Raw genomic sequence first — 22,766 nt, forward strand, 5'->3', positions numbered from 1 at the left:
ATTGCAATTACAGTTAACAAGAGTGAAACAATCGATAAGATAAAGCAAAGGAGTATTACAAAGAAAGAGATTGTTAATTAAGGGCAAATAGTTAGCAATCAGGGATGCATCAATTAAATTCTACTTCTTTGGAGTTGTATTTTAATCATTATATGATTAAGTCATCTCTTTTGGTGCAGTGGGTAGCAACCCTTGCCTCTGAGTCACAAGCTCTGGGTTCAAGTCCCACTCCAAGACTTTATGGCCAAGGAAGGTGCGTTTATAATGTGGCCAAACAGGTTGTGTATCAACCTGCAAATCCTTCTGATGCATGTTGATGGTGACAGGCGGTAAGAGTGGGAGAGATTCCTGGTTAGCCTTGTGATGGAAAGATATTGCAGCCTCTGCCATCACTATCCATAGCTCCAGACTACAACATGCATGGAAAAGTAAAAATACCTGGAAAAACTCAGCAGGTCTGGCAGCATCTGCAGAGAGGGACACAGTTAACATTTCGAGTCCGTATGACTCTTCAACAGAACGGACTCGAAACGTTAACTGTGTCCCTCTCCGCAGATGCTGCCAGACCTGCTGAGTTTTTCCAGGTATTTTTATTTTTGTTTTGGATTTCCAGCATCCGCAGTTTTTTGCTTTTATCATGCATGTAAAAGTGTCTGTTGTCACAGCAACTCGGACTCCTCGCCGGGCCGGTTGGTCGATGGTCAGCGTGGGCCAGGTTGGTGCTAACAGTGTGGGGTGGATTCGGGAACTGCCTCCCTGCCTTACCTGTGGTGGAGATCGTGGTGCTGTGGTGTGGACCTGCCTTCAGGCGGGGAACTGAAGAAGAAAATTAAGTCATGCAGAAATGTTTGGATTTCCACGTTCAGAGAGTCTGAGAAATCGTTAAATATTGGCTATTTGGATTCTTAAAGGCCTAAGTTAAACTCAGAACTGTCACATGGTTTGAATCTGTTATCCAATGTATAGGAACGTTATTGATTTCAGGAATAAATTATCAATAAGATTCCCTTCTCTAACACTATTACTTGTGTAGAAACACACTCTGGGAGGCTTCTTAGTCAAACAAAACACACTTTATTTACACGAGCGCTTCTGTGGCTGCCCCTTTCACAGCCGCCATCTTCCTAAGAAACCCCTTCCTAGAATTTATTCCCCCGCGCTAGCCACACATTGGCTCAACCAATCACGTGACCTCTACTCAGTTGAGCTGATCTTAAAGTGATGGTCATCACAACTTCCTGTTCTCTCTACTCGCAGGTACTTGCTGCCAACCAGCTCTGATGGAGAGTCAAATGGACTCGAAACGTTAACTCAGTTTCTCTCTCCACAGATGCTGTCAGGCCTGCTGAGTTTTTCCAGCATTTTCTGTGTATATATCAATATAGGCTGTTAAGCCACGGTTCTCCGAGTGTTTTTGTCAACCCTGTCAAGATCTGAGAAAATAAATCACCCTCAAAACAGATTGATCGTCTCTATGAACTGAATCAATCCAGATGAGGGTGAATCATTCCCTTTTCCCTGCTGTGTATGGGAGCTAACACTGAGACACACCTGGGCCTGACATAGCAGACAGTATGATGCATTGCCCATTGCAGGACTGACCTATAAAGACCTGGAAGGGCTCAGCCTCGGATGCAGTTGAAGATGGCAGACGCTGGGTCACCATTTTCCTCAGTAGCCCCTCTGGGGTCAGGGGAAGAATGGTGGGCCAATCGTCTTGCTCGTGGTCAATGGCCAGTGAGCCCTGCCGGAAATGGTGCAGACATGTAGTGATGACATGGCGGTGTTGTGAGTTCCCCCTTCCCTGATTAAACAACTGCCAACCACTCACTGCCCAAGCTCAGGCGAGGGGTACAAGAGGGTGGGACATACGAACATATGAACTAGGAGCAGGAGTGGCCACTCGGCCCCTCGAGCCTGCTCCGCCATTCAATAAGATCATGGCTGATCTGACAGTAACCTCAAATCTGCATCCCGCCTACCCCCGATAACCTCTCACCCCCTTGCTTACCAAGAATCGATCCACCTCTGCCTTAAAAATATCCAAAGACTCTGCTTCCACCGCCTTTTGAGGAAGAGAGTTCCAAAGACTCACGACCCTCTGAGAGAAAACATTTCTCCTCATCTCTGTCTTAAATGGGTGACCCCTTATTTTGAAACAGTGACCCCTAGTTCTAGATCCTCTCCACATCCACCCTGTCAAGACCCCTCAGGATCTTAAAGGTTTCAATTAAGTCACCTCTTACTCTTCCAAACTCCAAGTCTACAAGATACAAGTCTAGTCTGTCCAGCCTTTCCTCATAAGACAACCCACCCATTTCACATATTGAGGAAGAGAATCACTTTATAAACAAGGCTCTTGAAACTATTGACCAGTTAAATTAGAAAAAGAATAATCGAGCTCATCACTGAACTGTTCTGTACAGTTCTCTGAAATAAAGTGATATGATTTTTGGTGTTCAACTGCAATTGTCTGGGCAAGCTGGTTTCAGACAGTACTTACAGAGGCTCCTGCTAACAGCTCACCCTCCAATCCTTCTGCTGCTCCTCTTTGCTTGTGTTGAAGAAACACACAGATCCCGTTCAGCGAGCACTGTTCTTTGTACTGCCTCCGACAGATAGGCGCAGTGTTGTAATCCTCCAGGAGTTCGCAGCTATGACCTTCCAATCAAGAAGATATAAGGGAGCACTTTGGCCCAGCTCTTGGGACTGGTTTTTAACCCTTTCCTCCCTGACTCGCGAATTCATTTTGACCAGTCAGAGTTTGTGATGTGTAGCCTCTAACTGGTATTAAAAAGAAAAGAAGAAAACATTTGCGTTTACGTGGTACTGTTCACAATCACAGGATGTTTGTGTTTTGAAGTGTTGTCACTGTTATAATACCAACATTCCAGCAGGGGGAACTGGTGGTGTAGTGGGAGTGTTACTGGCTGAGTAGTTATAGTACTGCGCTGGGGGCCATGAGTTCAAATCCCACGTGTGGAATTCAAATTCAATTCCGAAATCTGGTTTAAAAACCCATCAGGCTCACTATACCCATTACTATATGTGTCTCTAGACCCAGCACTCAGTTGCACCAGCTACCACCATCTAGGACAAGGGCAGCAGATAGATGGGGACACCACCACCTGGGAGTTCCCTTCCAAGTCACAGGTGAGTGGGCCATACTGTCACTGGGTCAAAATCCTGGAACTCCCTCCCTAACAGCACTGTGGGTGTACCTACACCACATGGACTGCAGTGGTTCAAGAAAACAGCTCACCACCACTTTCTGGGGATGGGTAATAAATGTGGTGATGCCCACATCCCAAGAATAAATTTAAGAACTGATGTAATGACAAGTTTGTTAACAATATTTGAGTTGCTGCTTATCCTCTTGCTCCTAGTTCAGTTCAGTCTCCCTCCTCCTGTTCACAGTCGTCTTTGTATCTCTGCCCCTGTTTCTATGCAGTTGGGTGCATGCGACATAGTTTAACATGGGCTCAAGAATAACATTCTCATAGTGTCCAGGCAAACACTCATTGTCCAACTGAGGCTAAAATACAAATTAACTGCTCAGATTCCACTTGCATAACACAGCATTTCTCTTATTTCACCTCTCTCCTAACTATACTTCAGTTCTGCCGAAGGGTCATGAGGACTCGAAACGTCAAACTCTTTTCTTCTCCACCGATGCTGCCAGACCTGCTGAGTTTTTCCAGCTAATTCTGTTTTTGTTTACAGCATTTCTCTACCCATCTCACATCGAGCTCCTCAATCACTCAAATATTGCAATGTTGTCCCGGCCACCTTATAAACCACAGTTCAATAACTCTGCCTCCAATAACCATACACCAAGTCCCGCTCTACCTGTCTCTATGTTGACCTACATTGACTCCTGGTCCCCAACATCTGATTTAAAATTTTCACTAAATATCTTCATGGCCTCACCCCCACCCCCTTTTGCTTTAATGTCCACCAGTCCTCCTGTCAGAACTCTCCACTTCCTCAATTCCAGCCTCTTGTGTACTGCTCTTCAACCCACCATCAGCGCTCATGTATTTAGTTTTCTGGGGCCTATGCTCTGGGAGTCCCTTTCTAAGCCTCTCCACCTACTTCCCTTTGAATCCTTACCTCCTTAAATCCTTCAACCATGTTTCAGCCACTCGTCCCTTTTAAATCAGCATCCATTTTCTCAGATTACACATCTGTGAAACACTTTGGGAAGCTTACTGACACTGAGAGGTGCCATACAAAAGCAATTGCTGATGCAGTAACAGTTTGTGCAAATTTGCTGTGTGGAAATTAACTCCTAAGTAAGTGACTGGAGTCACGACTGTGGCTACACGTTAAAAAGTCGTGCAGGGGCTGTGAAGTATTTTCGGGATCTCCTGAACAAATACAAGTTCGTTCATTCTCATAGCACCCAATGAGAATTCACTCCGCATGCCTCCTCCTGTCAAAGCCAGTCTGTCCCGCCTCTGCCTCTCTCTATCCTGCTCCTTATCCTGTCACACTTTCACAGTATTTTATTTTTTAATGCAGGTGGATCTACTGTGCTGCAGTAGAATGAGAGGTGCCCCAGATGATAGCGCAATCCATTTCATATTGTGGGTTGTGTAGCTCCTTATTTTGGACAACAGTATCTGAAAGTGTTGAACGTTCCAGCTGGCCATCTTTGTCAGAATGGAATGTATCTGGAAATGTACAAAAATTTCTGCATGTACAAACTCCAGTTGGCACCAGTTCGAGCAGTGTCAAGGGCAATGGATCAACAGCTGCAAAGGAGTTAATTATTACTTCTTCAGCAGGCATTGCTCGATTAGGGGGAGGACTGGAGTTTCACAGTGCCAGAATCTGTTCTTTCAGAAAAGAGGAACGAGGGACTTCAGTTTACATGGAGAGACTGGAGAAGCTGGGGCTGTTCTCCTTATGACAGCGAAGGTTAAGAGGAAATTTAATCGGTGTTCAAAATTATAAGGGGTTTTGAGCGAGTAAATACCCAGTTCAGTAACCAGTGGACACAGATAAGATTACTAGGGAGAGAGTCAGTGGTGGGGGTGGGGAAAGAAACTTTTATACTCAGCTAATTGTTCTGATACACAAGAACTAGAAGCAGGCATAGACCACTCAGCCCGTTGAACCTGCTCTGCCATTCAATACGATCATGGCTGATCTTGTGCTTTGACTCCATTTTCCCATCCACTCCCCCATATCCCTCGATTCCGAGACACTAGAAATCTGTCTATCCCAGCCTTAAATATATTCAGTGACGGAGCATCCACAACTCTCTCGGGTAGAGAATTCCAAAGATTCACAGCCTTTTGAGTGAAGGAATTTCTCCTCATCTCAGTCCTAAATGATCGGCCCCTTATCCTGAGACTGTGCCCCCGTGTTCTAGATTCCCCAGTCAGGGGGGAAACAACCTCTCAGTATCTACCCTGTCAAACCCCTTCAGAATCCTGTAGGTTTCAATAAGATCACCTCTCATTCTTCTAAACTCCAGGGAATATAGGCCCAATTTACTCAGCCTCTCATCATAGGAGAACGCTCTCATCCCAGGGACCAATCTAGTGAACCTTCGCTGTACCGTCTCCAATGTAAATATATCCTTCCTTAAATATGAAGACCAAAACTGCACACACTATTCCAGATGTGGACTCACCAAAACCCTGTACAATTGTAGCAAGACTTCTTTATTCCTGTACTCCAATCCCCTTACAATAATAAAGGCCAACATGCCATTCCTAATTGCTTGCTGTACCTGCATGTTAACTTTGTGTTCCTTGTATGAGCACACCCAAGTCTCTCTGAACATGTGGAAGTCTCTGGAATGACCTGTCCGAAAGGGCAGTGGGACACAGATTCAATAGTAATTTTCAAAAGTATGTTGGATAAATACTTGAAAAGGAAAAATTTACAGGGCTGTGTGGGAGTGGGACTAATTGGGTAGCGCGTTCAAAGAACCAACCCAGGCACAACGTGCCAAATGGCCTCTTTCTGCTTGTATTATTTTTGGAGGTTTGAGAAGCAGTAGCTTCTTGCCAACGAGGGCCAACTGCTGTCCCCAGTTTCCTCCTGTCCCGAGTTAAGAGTGTGGTCAGTGCCTATCAAGCAATCCCTCCTCCCGTCAGTTATGGAAAAGTCACACTCAAATTTTCACATGTTGCTTGGTTAACCAATTCTATTTGAACCAGTGCTGTGCATGCTGGTTTCCCTAACTAGCACACAGATGACAAACATGAAATTAAAAAGAAAAGATAAAATTGTTAAAGGTGAGATTTTATTAAATAAAACATTGCAAGGACAAATCCCAAATTTCAAAGCAACACCAATTTATCACAAAGAAGCATTTAGACACTCTAAATTCTAAAGTATATTTCACTATTTCTGTTAATGTAATTTAAATATATAGTTGCATCATATTCCCAGTAAAAAAATACATAGTGCTTATCAAGTCCTGTAGAGTGATGTAAAATTGCATGGGCTATGTGCCCACACTAAGTTGGATCCACAGAGACACATCAAGGACAGTGCATGCTCAAAAATATCCTGACCCTGTTAGCAGGGAGCTTTTAAACAGACAAGATGTTAAATTAAACAATTTCAAAATATTAAATTTAAAAGAGGAATAGTAGGACAGTGACCTCTGATCTGTTCAAAAACATTTCGGCACAGTACTGATATAGAAAGAAATTTTTGGAAAAAAAATCAAACTTCAATGTCTCACCAATCCTAAACAGTCAGTGACAATCCTTCTGGGTGTCAAATAGGAGATATGATAAAGGAAAATGGAAATTACACAGGTCTGTCTGCCAGTATCATGCCAGTGGACAGCCTCCAACTTCACCCTGAACTTTAGACAATAACATTAATGAAAAGGTTAATATCTTATTTGAAAACTTAACCGTGGAGGAGTCACATTAGGCCATTGAATTTATGGGGAAAATGTGCTGCAACTCAACCTAACGTGATCAGACATCTGGTTCTCAGTTTAATTAGTCTAGGACTCCGAATTACTGGTTCAGTGGCATAATCGCCACACCTCCCATATCCATGAAGCTAGTTTGTACTTTCTCCTCTCCTGAAGGAGCTGGGTTATGGCTCCACTGTTAGCACCTCACACAGCTCGCCATAATGTGTGACAGAGCTAAGAAGGCTATGCAATCGAGAGGACATCGCAGCTAAACAACCACAAATGTGCACTTTCCTGCAGGGATCATTGGGTAGCAATCGACAGAGCAGTGGTCGGGTAATGAAGCTGGGATCTGCATGGCCTTTCGGGCTCAGTACCAATTCAGCTGGCACTTTCACCCACTGAGCTACCAAGAAAAGATCTCCAGGATGTCATGGTGCAATAACACAGCAGTACCAGACCTAGCCCTGGTGCTCTACCAGAAACATCTTCACCAGCAGGACTTCTTGTAGTTCAGACTCAAGGTTGGTGCTGGAAAATAAGTCAAACTATGGGGCATGGAAACCATGTCAGTGCGATATGTTAATGCCAGGCACTGGACACTGAGCATGTTTGGAATGAGTAGGAATCAGAACTAAAGTTGGATTTCAGAAGATCTTGTTACATGTTTTTCTAATCTTTAAACTAAACTACTTCCAGCATTTGTGATTCCAGGAAAGCCTGCAGGTTCATTCTAGGAGTTGACCTACAGGTATAGGAGCAAGGCTGATTGGAGAAATTTCTAGCTTAATCTTCTCATCAGAAACTTCAGGCAGTGTTGCCCTCAGGACAGTTGTCCTGCACAGATTAGTATCCAATCTCTTCAGAAGATGCACTTTGCCCGCAGGACACAGGCCTTTTCCGGCTCACAGGCCCAGGAAGTGAATGACCATATTTATCTACACACCAGCAGTGACCTCGTTTTCTGCCTCTTGATGGCTTGCACTATGAAGCATTAAAAACACCTTGTATTAACGGAAGGGGGAAAACAAACAAACTTGCATTGCTATACCACCTTCACATTGTCAGAGATGTCCCAATGAAGTACTTTTGAATTGCTGAATGTAGAAAATATTACAGCCAATTTGTGCACAGCAAGCTCCCTCAAACAAATCCCACAAATGATCAGTGGTGTTAGCTGAGGGGTAAACACTGCCCAGGACACACAACACAAGAGATAGGAGCAGGCATAGACCATTCAGCCCATCAAGCCTGCTCTGCCATTCAACATGATCATGGCTGATCTTGGGCTGCAACCCCATTTTCCTGCCTGCTCCCCATATCCTTTAATTCCCCAAGACACCAAAAATCTGTCTATCACAGCCTTAAATATATTCAACGATGGAGCATCTACAACCCTCTGGGGTAGAGAATTCCAAAAGATTCACAACCCTTTGAGTGAAGGAATTTCTCCGTATCTCAGTCCTAAATGATCGGCCCCTTATCCTGAGACTGTGCCCCTGTGTTCTAGATTCCCCAGTCAGGGGAAACAATCTCTCAGTATCCACCCTGTCAAACCCCTTCAGAATCTTGTAGGTTTCAATGAGATCACCTCTCAATCTTCTAAACTCCAGAGAATATAGACCCAATTTACTCAGCCTCTCATCATAGGACAACCCCCTCATCCCAGGGACCAATCTAGTGAACCTTCGCTGTACTGTCTCCAATGTAAATATATCCTTCCTTAAATATAGAGACTAAAACTGCAGGCTTTGCACTCCAGACAGAGCAATCATAAGCCCTGGAGTTTCTGCTATTTCTGGGCCCCATATCACATTGGTTAATCCCTCACTAATATGGCATCTGGTACACTTGGCATCAGAAGTATGTGCATATGCTGCAAACTCCACTTCGGAACTTAAAGGGGCCTCCCAGCACCCAAAAATCCAATTTCACCCCTAGCATCTGGTCCTTTCAGTTTGTGAACTTACTAAGTGCAAATTGGGTGTCAGAATTCCCTACATAACGACATTGGCTACAAAAGTACTTCAATAGCTAAAAAGCACTTTTGTGAGGTTGTGAAAGGTCGTCTATAAACTGTCAGGCAAAGTATAACCAAGGCCACACCATCGACTCGAGGCCTCCCTACCTACCTATTTACAAGGTCACTACCAACCCGGCCATGGATGGAGGAATAGTTTCTAAAGTTCTTTTCTGCTGAGCACTTCCTTGCACTATTACATCTCACATAATTCTGATGGTCTCTTCCAGCTGCAGGCTCAGGCATTCATAAAATAATCTACATTTCTCTGACTATGTCCCGCCCAAAAGATGGGAAGGAAAATATATGTCTACGTCAGCCCAGCTACTTGATAAAATTATTTATTTTAAAAATGGACAAAGGCTTTACCCTGACATGCCTGACTCATACCAGAGGAATTTCTAACCTTCAGAAGCCAGCAGGGACCTTGTTACCTTTAAACCAAATTCCAAAGAAATGCACCAACACCCTTTACATTTCTAAGGCAGAGCTCCAGCCAACAGAGACAGAATGTCTGCAAAGGACAAAAGGGACGCTGACTCCTCCATTAAACACCTCAAGATCCCAGATCTGAGAAAATATATCCTTTGTCCAACACCAGGGGAAGAAGTGGGAGGTATGTCACATGACATCCACCAAGCTGCTAGAACCTGTAATATTGCCATGTGGAACTGACAGTCTACCATTTTACCATCCAACAGGTAGCAGCAGAAAGAGCTCTGTCCAGGTGAAGTGCCTGGCCCTAATCTACACTGTGAACTACTGGAACATTGGAACTCCTGTATCAGTGCCTACAAGACTAATTCATCTCTATGTGCCTTTCCCACCCTGGAAGTCCTCATTTCTGTAAAGTTGGATCAACCTGCAACAGTTTCAGCGTGCTAGCCTCTGAAGGAATACACCATTGGACTTTTGATTCTGGACTCAAAACCATAACTCTTATTTTTAATCATGGTCTTGCCCTGTATCCCTTTCTTACCCCTATCCCACCCTCTTATTTTACATTATCCCAAGTTTGCTGTGCAGTTATTAATAGAGATTGGATCACTCCAAACTGAAGGGCTGGGGAAAAATGCCACCACTTATAAAGGGGCAAATCAGAAATTAAAAACACCCTTCTGCTTACGGACAGGTAGAGAGAGGAGAAGTTACGGCTTATCTAATTAAACCCCTTCCTGTCCGTAACAATAGCTTCCAATATATTGAGTCAATCTTGGTAAAGTGACATAAATTTGTGTAAAGTGACTTAAAAACAACCCTGGAGCCATCAGTGACATTTCTGTTAAAGATGATTGTGTTTTCTCCTTTTAATGAGAAGAACTATCTTGGAATACTCACCAGTAAAAATGAGTCATCATGCACTTGAGTCCAGAGAAGTATATAGATTCACAGTTTAACATTATTTAGAAGTTTAATACCTATAAATGGTAATTTTAACTCATTGTCTTAAGACAACTGCATATTGGAGTTCTGAATGGGTATTCTTTACATTTGTGTGAAAACAATTAAAACACAAAACAGACTCTTCAGTCTGAATCACAGGGGTGGGTTACTGTGGCCAGGAAGGGCCAGGGGCCACACCAAAGGAGAGAGGTCGGGAAGGGCCAGGGGCCATACCATTGTCACAGGAGGAGAGGTTGGGAAGGTAAGGGCCTTGTGGAGGTAAACTAAACATTGAGGCATTGGGTGCTTTACCTTACCTTGCTTTCCAGCAGCCTCGAGACAGGTCTGAAGAAAAGTGAAGAAAGCAGCACCTGACAAGGTCCAAACTGAATGGTCCACGAGGTAAGCCAGAAAGGAGGGACTGGGGAATCTGGTGCCTCCTACTGGGCCAATGACTGCTGTTGTTCAAAGCAGCCAATCTGGCATGTAGACCATCCCAATTAACAGGCTATTCAGCCAATAAGCCTGGGCCTCCCTAGAGCACAGGCCTCGGTGTTTTGCACCTTGTGCTCCTCCCTCTCTCGGGCTGATTCCAAGTGTGGTCTCAACCAAAACCTGTACAATTGTAGCAAGACTTCTTTATTCTTGTACTCTAATCCCCTTGTAATAAAGGCCAACATGCCATTTGCCTTCCTAATTGCTTGCTGTACCTGCATGTTAACCTTTTGGTGTCTCTTGTACAAGTACACCCAAGTCTCTTTGAACATAACATTTACAAGTTTCACACCTTTAAAAAATATTCTGCTTTTCTATTCTTACGACCAAAGTGAATAACTTCACACTTCTCCATATTATACTCCATCTGCCACCTGGTTGCCCACTCACTTAACCTGTGTATCTCTTTGCAGCCTCTGTGTCCTCCTCACAGCTTACATTTCCACCTAGCTTTGTATCATCAACAAACTTAGATACATTAGTCTCTGTTTCTTCATCCAAATCTTTAATATAGATTGTAGATAGCTGAGGCCCCAGCACTCTACAGCCTGCCAACTTAAAATGCCCCATTTATGCCTACTTTTTTCTTCCTGTCCCTTCACCAACCCTCTCTCCACGATAATATACTACCCCCAACTCTATGAACCCTTATCTCGGTTATTAAACTTTTATGTGGCACCTTATTGAATGCCTTTTGGAAATTCAGGTATACTACATCTACTGGTTCCCCACCTCCAAGTTTAAAATTCTTCTTTGTGATTGGAATATAATCGCTTTCAAACTTGAAATGGAATTGAATTGTACTGGTGTCGTGCAAAGTGGGAAAGTTGGGGGTGGGAGGGAAAACCACTTCCGCACCCCCCTTCCCCCATCCTTTCACCCTCCCCTCCGGCCTCCCGAATCCGGCCCCCCTCCACCCGCCTTGCCCCGGCCTGCCAGCCTGACTCCGAAGGCCCTAGCTGCTGGAGCAGCAGCTAACCCCATCAGGAGCCCTGCCAGGATTCAAAAAGGCTGAGGAAAGTGATGTCAGTGCAAAGCAGAGAGCTGCTGGGTAGGTAGTGGGTAAGCTGTTTTTCTCCACTTTAAAGCTACATCAAAGAGAAAGGTAAGAGTTTTAGCTTTCTTAACAAAAAGGGAACTTAAATAATTTTCTACTTGGCTTAAATTTAGGGTAAGAGTATTTTAACTAAAGGTAAGGCAGGGGAGTTCAGGCCCGTGTGTTGCATGGCCTGCAGTATGTGGGAAGTCTTAGACTCCTGGCAGTCCGGGTGACCGCATCTGCAGGAAGTGCCACCGGTTTGATCAGCTTGAGCGCCGGGTTTCGGAGCTTCAGCATTGGCTGGAGACACAGCAGTGCATCCGCGAGGCTGAGAGTTACGTGGATAGCACGTTTTCAGACGTGATCAGCTGGCAGCTTAAGGAAATGCAGTCAGAGAAGGAATGGGTGACCACCAGTCAGAAGGAAGGAGGCAGGTAGGTAGTCAGGAAAGCCCCAGAGTGCATCTCACTCAAGTTTGTGTGTGTTGGAAAACAGTGAGAGTGACAGTTCCTCTAGGGGGTGCAACCAGAGCCCAGCTGCATAAGGGGGGGGGGGGGGGGGGGGGGAAGAAAGAGAAAGAGCAATAGAGGTAGGAGACTCAAAAGTGAGGTGTACAGACAGGCATTTCTGTGGCCATAGACGTAACTCCAGGATGGTGTGTTGCCTCCCTGGGGCCAGGGTCAAGAATGTCACTGAACGGCTGCAGGGCATCTTGAAGGGAGAGGGCGAACAGACAGAGATCGTGGTTCACATTGGTACCAACAACATAGGCAGAAAGAGGGATGAGGTCCTACAACGGGTATTTAAGGAGCTCAGTAGCAGGTTGAAAAGCAGGATCTCAAAGGTTGTAATCTTTGGATACTCCCAGTGCCAGTGAGTGTAGGAATAGCCGCATAGAGCAGATGAATGCGTGGCTGAAGTGTAAAAATAATAGGGGATTTTAACTTCCCCAACATTAACTGGGATAGACAAAGTGTGAAAGGCTTAGAGAGGATAGAATTCTTAAAATGTATCCAGGAGAGCTTTTTAAGCCAGCACATAGAATGTCCTACAAGAGGGGGCAGTGCTGGACCTAATTTTAGGGAATGAAGCCAGGCAAGTGGTAGAAGCATCCGTGGGGGAGCATTTTGGTGATAGTGACCATAACTCACTAAGATTTAAGGTACTTATGGAAAAAGACAAAGGTGGACCGAAATTAAAAGGTTCAGAATTGGGGGAAGGCTGATTTTAATATGATAAGACAGGATCTGGCCAAAGTGGACTGGGAGCAACTACTTGCAGGAAAATCCAAATTAGAGCAATGGGAGTCACTCAAAAAGGGAATAGTGAGAGTGCAGGGCCAACATGTTCCTGTAAAGGTGAAGGGTGAGACCAACAAGTCCAGAGAACCCTGGATGTTCAGGAATGTACAGGGTTGGATAAGGTAAAAAAGGGAAGCTTATGGGAGATACCAAGGGCTCAAAACAGCAAAAGCTCTAGAGGAATATAGAAAGTGCAAGGGTTACTTGGGAGAGCGAAGAGGGGTCATGAAAAACACTGGCTGGTAAAATAAAGGAAAATCCAAAGGTGTTTTATAAGTATATTAGGGGCAAGAGGATAACCAGGGAAAAAGTAGGGCCCATTAGGGACCAAAGTGGCAATCTGTGTGAGGAGCCGGAGGATGTAGGTGAGGTTTTAAATGAGTACTTTGCATCTGTATTCACTATAGAGAAGGACGATATAGGTATAGAAATCAGGAAGGGGGACTGTGATAAACTTGAACAAAATAGCATTGAGAGGGAGGAGGTATTAGCGGTTTTAGCAGGCTTAAAGTGGATAAATCCCCAGGCTCAGATGAGATGTATCCCAGGCTGCTGTGGGAGGCAAGGGAGGAGATTGCAGGGGTCCTGACATTAATTTTCAAATCCTCTCTGGCCACAGGAGAGGTGCCAGAGGACTGGAGGACAGCTAATGTGGTACCATTATTCAAGAAGGGTGGTAGGGATAAACCAGGGAACATAGATAGGAAGAAACTTTTCCCCTTAGCGGAGGGGTCAATAACCAGGGGGCATAGATTTAAGGTAAGGGGCAGGAGGTTTAGAGGGGATTTGAGGAAAAGATTTTTCACCCAGAGGGTGGGGTTGGTATCTGGAACTCTCTGCCTGAGGGGGTGGTAGAGGTGGGAACCCTCACAACATATTAAGAACTATTTAGGTGAACATTTGAAATGCTACAGCATAAAAAGGTTACAAGCCAAGTGCTGGAAAATGGGGTTAGAGTAGATAGGGACTTAATGACTGGCGTGGACATGATGGGCCGAAGGGCTTCTTTCCATGCTGTAAAACTCTTATGACTCACCTCGGCTTCTCAGCCTGGTGGGACTGCCTGTAGTCCCAACAATGGCCACCATTCCCAGTGGTGCTGCTTGGACTATAGAGCTGCTGGTCATCCAATTGGCTGGCAGCTCTCTAGGGCAGAACTTTCTCCCAAGGAAGGGTGGGGTGGCGTCCCACTCTCAACCACTCAATGCTGCTCCCAATGTAAATTGTTGCAGGGTAGCCATCAAGATTTTGGGTGGGCTCCCCCCGATTTCTTAGACGATGGGGCACGGACTACAGTACCCTGTTCAGTCCAGCTCCTACTGTCTTATTCTGTCTCCCGTTACACACCATTAGTTTTCTGGGTGAAGGGGTTCTTACCACGATTGATAAACGATGTAAAAGGTAGCAATATTTATGACTGTGTTAGGATCACTATTTACCTGCTTGCTCCGGTAGAATCCTCTCTTATCGCAGTTTGGGATGTAGATGTCCTCTGGGCTGCGGAAAAACTCTGGCTTCAGATCCTGCAGAATGGATTCCATTTCCCTGCGACATGGGCCCTACACACAAACAAATAATAGGTTAAAACCCAAAGTCAGGCATGTGGAAAAGACTCATTTGTCTATCAAATTCCAACCCTACCTTACCCCAACTCTTCCACTGCAACCCATCCATCTCATGCTCTTTGTCTCACTGAAGCCTCTCCCACCACCCAGTTACCTTTTGAACAGCCTCCAGGAAGGTTATCTCCACATACAATATATTATTCCAAATGGTCAGAGTAAAATGTTTTTCAACAAGCTATTATTTTTCACTTAATTTAAATGCATGTCTTTGTCCTACTGTCTGACTGACCTTAAAAACCTTACCTGTCCCAGTTGATACTTCAGTAAGGTCCATCTAAACCAACATCTTATCTTGACTTGAAAGTCATTGCCTGGTGGACTGGAGGAAGTTGGTGCAGATTTACTGTCTTTCTAGTGACACTGACCCTACTGCCTTAATGCCCTCAACACATGAAAGAGCTTCAGATATGGGCCCAGGCTGCCTTGCCATTACAAGCACCCTCTGAGACAGCAGCCACCCTGAGACGAGAATCACTTCAGGCCTAAGGCTTAGTGGAGTCATCCCCATATTGCAAGGGGAATTGAATATAAAAGTAGCTGTACAGGGCCTTGATGAGACCACATCTGGAATATTATATAGAGTTTTGGATTCCTTATTAAAATAAAAAGATATAATTGTGTTAGGAGCAGTACAGAGAAGGTTCACTTGATTCATTCCTGGATGAAGAACTTATCCTATGAAGACAGGTTGAGTCTATGTCCATTGGAGTTTAGAAGAATGAGAGGTGATCTTATTGAAGATCCTGAGGGGATCTGATAGGGTGGATACCAGGAGGATGTTTCCACTTGTGGGAGAGACTAGAACCAAGGGACAGAGTTGAAGAATAAGAGGTTTACTGTCTAAGACGGAGATGAGGAGAATTTTTTTCTCTCAGAGGGTCGTTAGTCTGTGGAATTCTCTTTGCTAAAAAGTAGTGGAGGCTGGGTCATTGAATTTATTCCAGGCAGAGGTAGACAGGTTTCCGATAGACAAGGGAGTCACGGGTAATGGAGGGGCAGACAGGAAAGTGGAGCTGAGACCACAAACAGATCAGCCATGATCTTATTGAATGGCAGAGCAAGCTCGAAGGAGCAGAAATAGGCCATTCAGCCCTACATTCTTATGTTCCCAACACCCCCATTACTCAACCTCATCGTTCTCAGTGAGAACTTTGTCAAAGTAGAAAATCAGGAGCAACAGCAATTCAGTTAACTGGTAGTTTTAGGAGAGTGAACATTTGTTATCACCTCGTGATTCAGTGTTTGCTTAATGCGGAAACATATTTCATAGAGTCATTTACATACAGTCATATTTGGCCATGTAGTGTTCAGTGTTAGTTCCTCTCCGTACTTGGTTTTTAGAGTTGGATGATGGGGAGAGGAAGAGGATTCTGACTTATGAATGGAAGGTTTTTTTGCACATTAAAGAGACTTTGAGGGGACTTGGGGACTTGTCAGTAGGTCAGGAGTGGTGAGTAGAAGAGGAGATGTTATTTAATATGTCAACTTATACTTATCGAAAGCACTGGACTATCCATTGTGGCTACTTTTCACTGGATTCTACTGTCCCGATTCCCATTTTTCCCTCCCTACACATTATCATATTGTGGGGTTGGAGGGGGGGGAAAAGAGAGGGTATGTCTCCCTCCCACTAACCAGTCAGCATCACCTACAGATTCTGCAATTAGAAAGACTTTCTTCATTGCAATGTTATGTAGTGCACAGCGATGATTCTGGAGACTCTCACTGGGTCATACTGGAAAACCTCACCTGATTTATCCAACCACAATGAAAATGAGACTCCCACCCATCTGCTCTATCACACTCCTTCAATGCCACAGGCCTCATTGTCCCTGCCTACCCATAGAAGCTTTACATGGGTCAACAGCTACGACAAGGAATAGCCCCGATCGCCAGACAGGAATTTGGATGCATATGCAAGTTCAGAGGGCTGCTATGGTGAATCATTCCCTTTTACCCACTCTGTGTCCTGTACATGTACAGACGCTGACACTGAGACACATATGCTAGAATTAACATTTAGAACTATTAGGCTCACATCTACAATTGAATTTTCGGCATTGCGCACTAATTGATTGTCATTTTTCCTCCATTACAATGCTTCAAAAAAAAAGGTACTTACAGCAAGTCCTTGTTTTAAGCCGCTTCGCGTTAAAGCCATGCAGTTTCCCCGATTTGCGTCTTCAGTTTCGATTTAACCTTGTTTTGCGTCATTGCGCATTGTTTGGCGCCATTTTGCGCTGCTTTGCACCAAAGTGACGTTGAATCCCATGACCCAATCGGCACTATTCTCAAGCGAGTGCAACTGGAGGCACTTGTTTGCACGCGAGTGAGCCGCAATAATTTTTTCAAAAACTCTGAAGCAAGGTTCTCAACAAAGAATACCCAATTAACTAAACATTTTTTTTATTTTTTGCAAGGAAGAAATTGAAGCCAGGGCTGCTCATTTCTGTGTAGAAAAGGCCCATTTCTTCACTCTGCAAGCTGATCTTAATTTTGGAAGCCCAGATTCATCTGCTGTGGAGCTTTACATTGGGTGAGGCACAGAAGCCATTTGGAAGTCAGAGAGAGAGAGAGAGAGAGAGAGAGGCATTTGCTATTGCACACAGGTAAAATTGCTTTCCCTTTTTCGGGGCTTGTTTGGGTGAAAAATACAGGGTGCAGTACTCACCCTTCAGGAGGCTGACTTTGCAATGCTCTGATTCAGTTTGGAGCCCCCAAGTCTGGCCTTTGTTCAACTCTGCAGGTGAGGCCATTTTAAAGACAGTGAGAGAGCCCAGCTTCAAGGTATTGATCACTCAAAGCCGCCTTCACTGAAACGCTTTAGGGATATCCTCAAAGCAACCCTGAAGAGGTCAAACATCTCCACAGTGACTGATCAAAACGGGAGAAGGTTCATTCGGGAAGGCACCAAACACAGGGAGACTTCGGTGGGAGAGGTGAAGTCAAGGTGTTGGGAAGCGAGTGCAAAAACTTCCAAACAACTCATCTACCTGACCCTCCAAGCAACACCTGCCCCACATGTGGCAGAATCTGCAGATTATGCACTGGATTTATCAGCCACCTCAGAACCCATTGAACCGGAGTGGAAGCAAGTCATCCTCCATCCTGAGAGACTGCCCTAAGAGAGATACTGACTGGTGAGTGTTGCCTAATTTGAAAATATACAGTATTTCTTTTATGTTTAATGGTTTATTTTATTCTACAAGTTATTTCAGCTAGGAATGTAGTGCTGCGCGTGTACAAGTTGAAATACTGTACCATACACTGGGCATTCCCTAACCAGAAAAATCAAAGGAGCCTAACTCCAGACTGATATGGGAACCCATAATTCACTTAAAGTTGTTTAGCTTAAAGTTGCTATTTTCAGGAACGCAACTACAACTTTAAGTGAGGACTTATTGCAATTGGCTGTCAAGAGTTTTGGGATGCCCAGAGGTATTGAAAGGCACTGTGGAAAGGCAAGTTCTTTCTCTGCATAATTAAAATGTGGTGCTGGGCACGATTCTCACCCTAAATATCGATTGTTGTCCACAAGCACTCATTCAATTCACAAGCCTCAAATCTGCTGGGAGCTGATCAGAACGAACATGCCACTGCCTCGTTTGAGATTACAGGACAGAACTGTTCTTTACACTAACCTGACCTTTGACAGTTTAAACCCGTGAACCAAACTGCTCTAACTGTAAGCTCTCCTGGGCAGGAATTCAATGTACTTTAAACTTGCTGGAACGCAATCTGTTCCCCAAACCTGGAACTTACATATTCAGAATCTGCCACAGGTGTGGTGACAACTGGAGGGTTGGAAGGGTTCACTATGGTGGGCACAGTTCCCTTTGAAAGGCGATTTCCTCGATGAGGTTTCAGTGCCAAATGCTGGCTAGGATTTTCTAGCCGCATTCCATGGTTTTTGCCACCGTGCTCTCTCTTTGCCACGGAATATTTCTCCTCACCATCCAGGGGCTTACCTGCAGGAATATGAAGAGATCAGGTCAGGTAGAGGGCCAGGATTCACTCCTATTCAATGCAAAGAATACATAGGTTTCTAATTCGATTTAGCACAATTGCCTCATGCAGCCCACACCAACATACTCCATAGCACAAAAAGCACCAGTCACATCACTGCAGCAAACTCCAGTTTCGGAGTATATCACTTGGTTGTGACGGAACCAGAATTGCATTCAGTGCCCCTGGATTGGGAGGGAAGAAATTAAAAAAAAAATCAACTTCTGCTGCTTTGGTTATGAATCCCATGTCAACATAATGGTTGCAAACCTCTGCTGCAGTTCCATTAAAAGCCTTTGCAAAAAGCACACAAATCATTTCAGTTTAGCAGTGAACAAATGCCACCTTCTCTATTAGGACAGGTCTGCTTCTTTTGCACTACCAGTTCTTGTCAGCAGAGGGAACTCAGTGGATTCAGTCTCGAGTGGAGCTAACTTATTGGCCCAAATCTTCTGGTCTCCGGATCGTCCGAGATGGGATGTACGTTGGGAGAAGCACGTCAGGACCCTGCAGAGGTCCTGCCACACAGGCACATTCGGAAATTACCCAGGAATTTTAAACTTCCAATGGGCTGATTCCCACTGCCCAGGACCTTCCACAAATGTTTCCGACCTTGAGGTCAGGGCAGAGGCTTGGGCCAGATACACAGGACTTAGCCGGATACTTACCATGGAAATGTTAGATAGTTTAATACCTGGTCTAACAGCTAGTTAACTCAACTAAACACCATAACCGACACCCCCTCCCCAATCGCCCAACACCCGACAACCCCCTTCCAATACCCACTCATTCATTCACTCACCCACACTCATTCATTAAAAGACTTGAGACTTTGAAAAACTTACCCGAATGAGGCAGCGGTCGCAAAAAGGGGGCGTCTTCTCTTTTCCCCCCCCACCCGACTCTAAGCTTGCTGGACTTACCCCGGAGATGCTGCACTGCCCATTTTCTGCTTCAACAGGGATCGGAAGATACGGCTGAAAATGTTTAGTCTCATTGGGTCAGAGATAACTTTGCGCCCAGCATTGCCGCTGCCCGGAAGATCGATGCCAATGTTTTCTGTAAGAATGCATGTCACCCGTAGCCCCAGTGGGTAACGCACTCAGCTACAAGTCAAAAGGTGATAAGTTCAAGTCCCACTCCGGAGACTTGAGCACAAAATCCAGGCTGACCCTCCTGTGCAGTACTGAGGGAACACTTCAATATCAGAGGCTCTGTCTTTCGGATGAGGCGTTACACTGAGCTCTTCCCCTGTCTGCCCTCTCCGGTGAGGATAAAAGATCTCATGGCGCTATTTTGAAGAGTAGGAAAGTTTCACCCTGTGTCCTGATCAATATTTAACCCTCAGTTAACAAGCATTAAAAGAAGCCAGTAATGCTGCTCGTGGGATCTTCCTGCGCACAAATTGGCTACTATCTGTGTTACAATGGTAACTATACTTTAAAAAAAAATACTTCATTGGGGTGCCCGGAGGTCATGAAAAGCATTATATAAAAGCAAATCTTGCCTTTAAACAGCAACATAACTACTTTAGTATGCCTGAAGTCATTGCCTGGACATGCAATATCTTGAATACCTCCCTGTATCCTCACAGTGTCAAAATTACATCTCACTGAACGCTTACTCATTTTTTTTTAAACAGGGTTCCAAGACTGTGGAATTCCTCACTCCCTTCAACCTCTCCTATGGCTACAATCTGCAGCTTTGAAAAGAAAACGTTCCTCCCTCAACACTTTTTTTTTCCCCTCCTATCCTGAAGGCACCACCTCTTCACAGCTGCCAGCCATTCTTGGGCACCTTACCCAGTGCCCACACTTCATGTGATAGTGAGTGTGGAGAGGAGATTGGAGGGGGGAAAGACAAAGTCGAGCCCCATCCCCTTGCTCCTCACCAATAAAACTGCAACTTGTTAATATTCACATACACGGTGCTGTCCCTGCACTGTCCCTGGGTTCTTTAATTTAAAAGAAACCTTCAAACATTGACTCTGGTCGTGCTCTGCACATCTTAAAACTGGCTTCTCTCCCCCCACCCCCGACTGTGCTTTGGCTGGCTCATATTGCACAGAAACAGTTGAATGGTCTGATAGAATTTGAAGGGAACCATTTCACGCTGAATATGAAATTGACTGCATACATTCACCTCAAGGAGAACCCCTGCCGATTTTAGCTCATTCTGCACAGTCGTTGACTCACCCGTGAGCTGAACCTGGTTCCTCCGCTTGAGGCTGCGACATATGCCCCGGCCATGCAGCAGCGCCTGGAGCGGCGCCTTGTCCCCGCTGCGGGGAACACACCTGAGGCCAGAAGCACAACTCTCAGTGTAAACCCCGCACGCTGCTCCCTCCGCCAGCGCGCATGTCAAGCAGCAGCCACAGCCGGACTCTCTCACCAGCTCACAGCCCCTAGGGGGGTGGCAGGCAGACATTGCCTTCTCATTACACGGGGCACACTCGATCATCGCCCCCAGTGCACCCAGCTGACTGGGCAGCCCGAACCAAGCGAGCAGTACGCAGATCCTGAGCATTGTTTGCAGCAGCTTGACTCGCTCCACAACATTGCCCAGCTTGCTAGTCCCCCCCTTTTTAAATAGGCAAGCAGGGCCAGGCCCCGGAACCTGGATAATAGGTAAGCAATCAGTGAAATGACACAGGGGGTGGGAGGATGAGTCCTCAGTGTGACAGGAGCCCCCTTCTTCCCCGCCCCTAGAGCTTGTGAATAGGGTGCCCAATAGGCAGTCAAGTGCAGGCGGAAAAAAAAAGTTTACTGTTTGCTTTTTAACTTTTCATATTTGGTTTGAGAGGCATGTGTTATTTGCCGTTGATAAGTGTTTTTAGATGGGGATTTTTGTCCATGTCTATTTCTTGTAGATACGCATTTTGCGTTACAAAAAATTTTCGTAGCTAAGTATTTGAGAATATAATTATTTCTTGTCGATAATTATTTCTTGCAAATAAATATTTCCTGCAGATAAGTATAAGTATTCCCTGTACAGAAGTATTTGGGAATACAAACATTTCTTACAAGTATTGTTCATAAAATAATTATTTCTTGTCAATAAGTTTCTATTTGTTCATAATTTGTTTTATACATATTTATTTCTTATGGGTCAGAGTTTTCACAGATAAGACTTTTTTTAAATTCATTCTCAGGATGTGGAAAGTCAGCATTTGTTGCCCACCCCTAATTTTCCTTGTGAAGATGGTGAACCCATGCAGTCCATGAGGTGAAAGGTGTTCCCATAGTGCTATTAGTGCCTTAGGGAGGGAGTTCCAGGATTTTGACCCAGTGACAGTGAAGGAACGGCGATATATTTCCAAGTCAGGATGGTGAGGGGCTTGGAGGGGAACTTCCAGGTGGTGGTGTTCCCATGTATCTGCTGCCCTTGTCCTTCTAGATGGTAGAGGTCAAGGGTTTGGAAGGTGCTGTCTAAGGATCCTTGGTGAGTTGCTGCAGTGCATCTTGTAGATGGTACACACTGCTGCCACTGTGCGTCGGTGATGGAGGGAGTGAATGTTTAAGTTGGTGGATGGGGTGCCAAAGCAAGCAAGCTGCTTTGTCCTGGTTGGTGTCAAGCTTCTTGAGTGTTGTTGGAGCTGCACTCATCCAGGCAAGTGAAGAGTATTCCTGACTTGTGCCTTGTAGATGGTGGACAGGCATTGGGGAGTCAGGAGGTGATGTCACATGCCAAAGAATAATGTAGATAACTTTTTTTTATGTAGATATGTACTTTTTGGAGATCAGTATTTTTGTATTTTTAAAACAACAAATAATGTATTCCAAAGCTGCGAGTTTTCATTGTCCTGGTAATAGTGGATATTGCTGCAAATCTTAACAATAACATGGCAAACATTAAATCTTCACTCCGTTTGGTGTGTTCTGCTCCTGGCTTCAGCCACCAACTCCATCCCTTTCTCTGGTCACTCTTTCAGGATGAACCAGGCCATTTGTAACCTTGGCATGCTATTTGACCCTGAGCTGATCTTCCAACCCCATGATCTCTC

The 22,766-nt window shown here is 44.9% G+C and overlaps 1 protein-coding gene across 4 annotated transcripts in view; it reads right to left on the bottom strand.

Annotated features, from left to right (window-relative positions):
- Window positions 1–21,371, bottom strand: part of LOC144672648 (sterol O-acyltransferase 2-like) — a 107,189-nt gene extending 85,818 nt beyond the window's left edge. Inside the window, exons 1-3 of one of the 4 annotated variants that reach the window (XM_078534519.1) lie at window positions 20,959–21,371; window positions 18,521–18,726; window positions 14,573–14,692 (exon numbers count right to left, since the gene is read on the bottom strand). In XM_078534519.1, the coding sequence (XP_078390645.1) occupies window positions 14,573–14,692; window positions 18,521–18,726; window positions 20,959–21,289 (657 nt within the window). In that variant the 5' untranslated portion in view covers window positions 21,290–21,371. Of the gene's footprint in view, window positions 1–2,503; window positions 2,849–4,113; window positions 4,336–14,572; window positions 14,693–18,520; window positions 18,727–20,958 lie in introns of those variants that run through there. The other 3 variants (XM_078534520.1, XM_078534521.1, XM_078534522.1) reach the window with 3 other exon arrangements.
- Window positions 21,372–22,766: the final 1,395 nt, after the last annotated feature.

The sequence above is a fragment of the Cetorhinus maximus genome, chromosome X (genome assembly GCF_964194155.1).
Source record: "Cetorhinus maximus chromosome X, sCetMax3.hap1.1, whole genome shotgun sequence".
Lineage (NCBI taxonomy): Eukaryota > Metazoa > Chordata > Chondrichthyes > Lamniformes > Cetorhinidae > Cetorhinus > Cetorhinus maximus.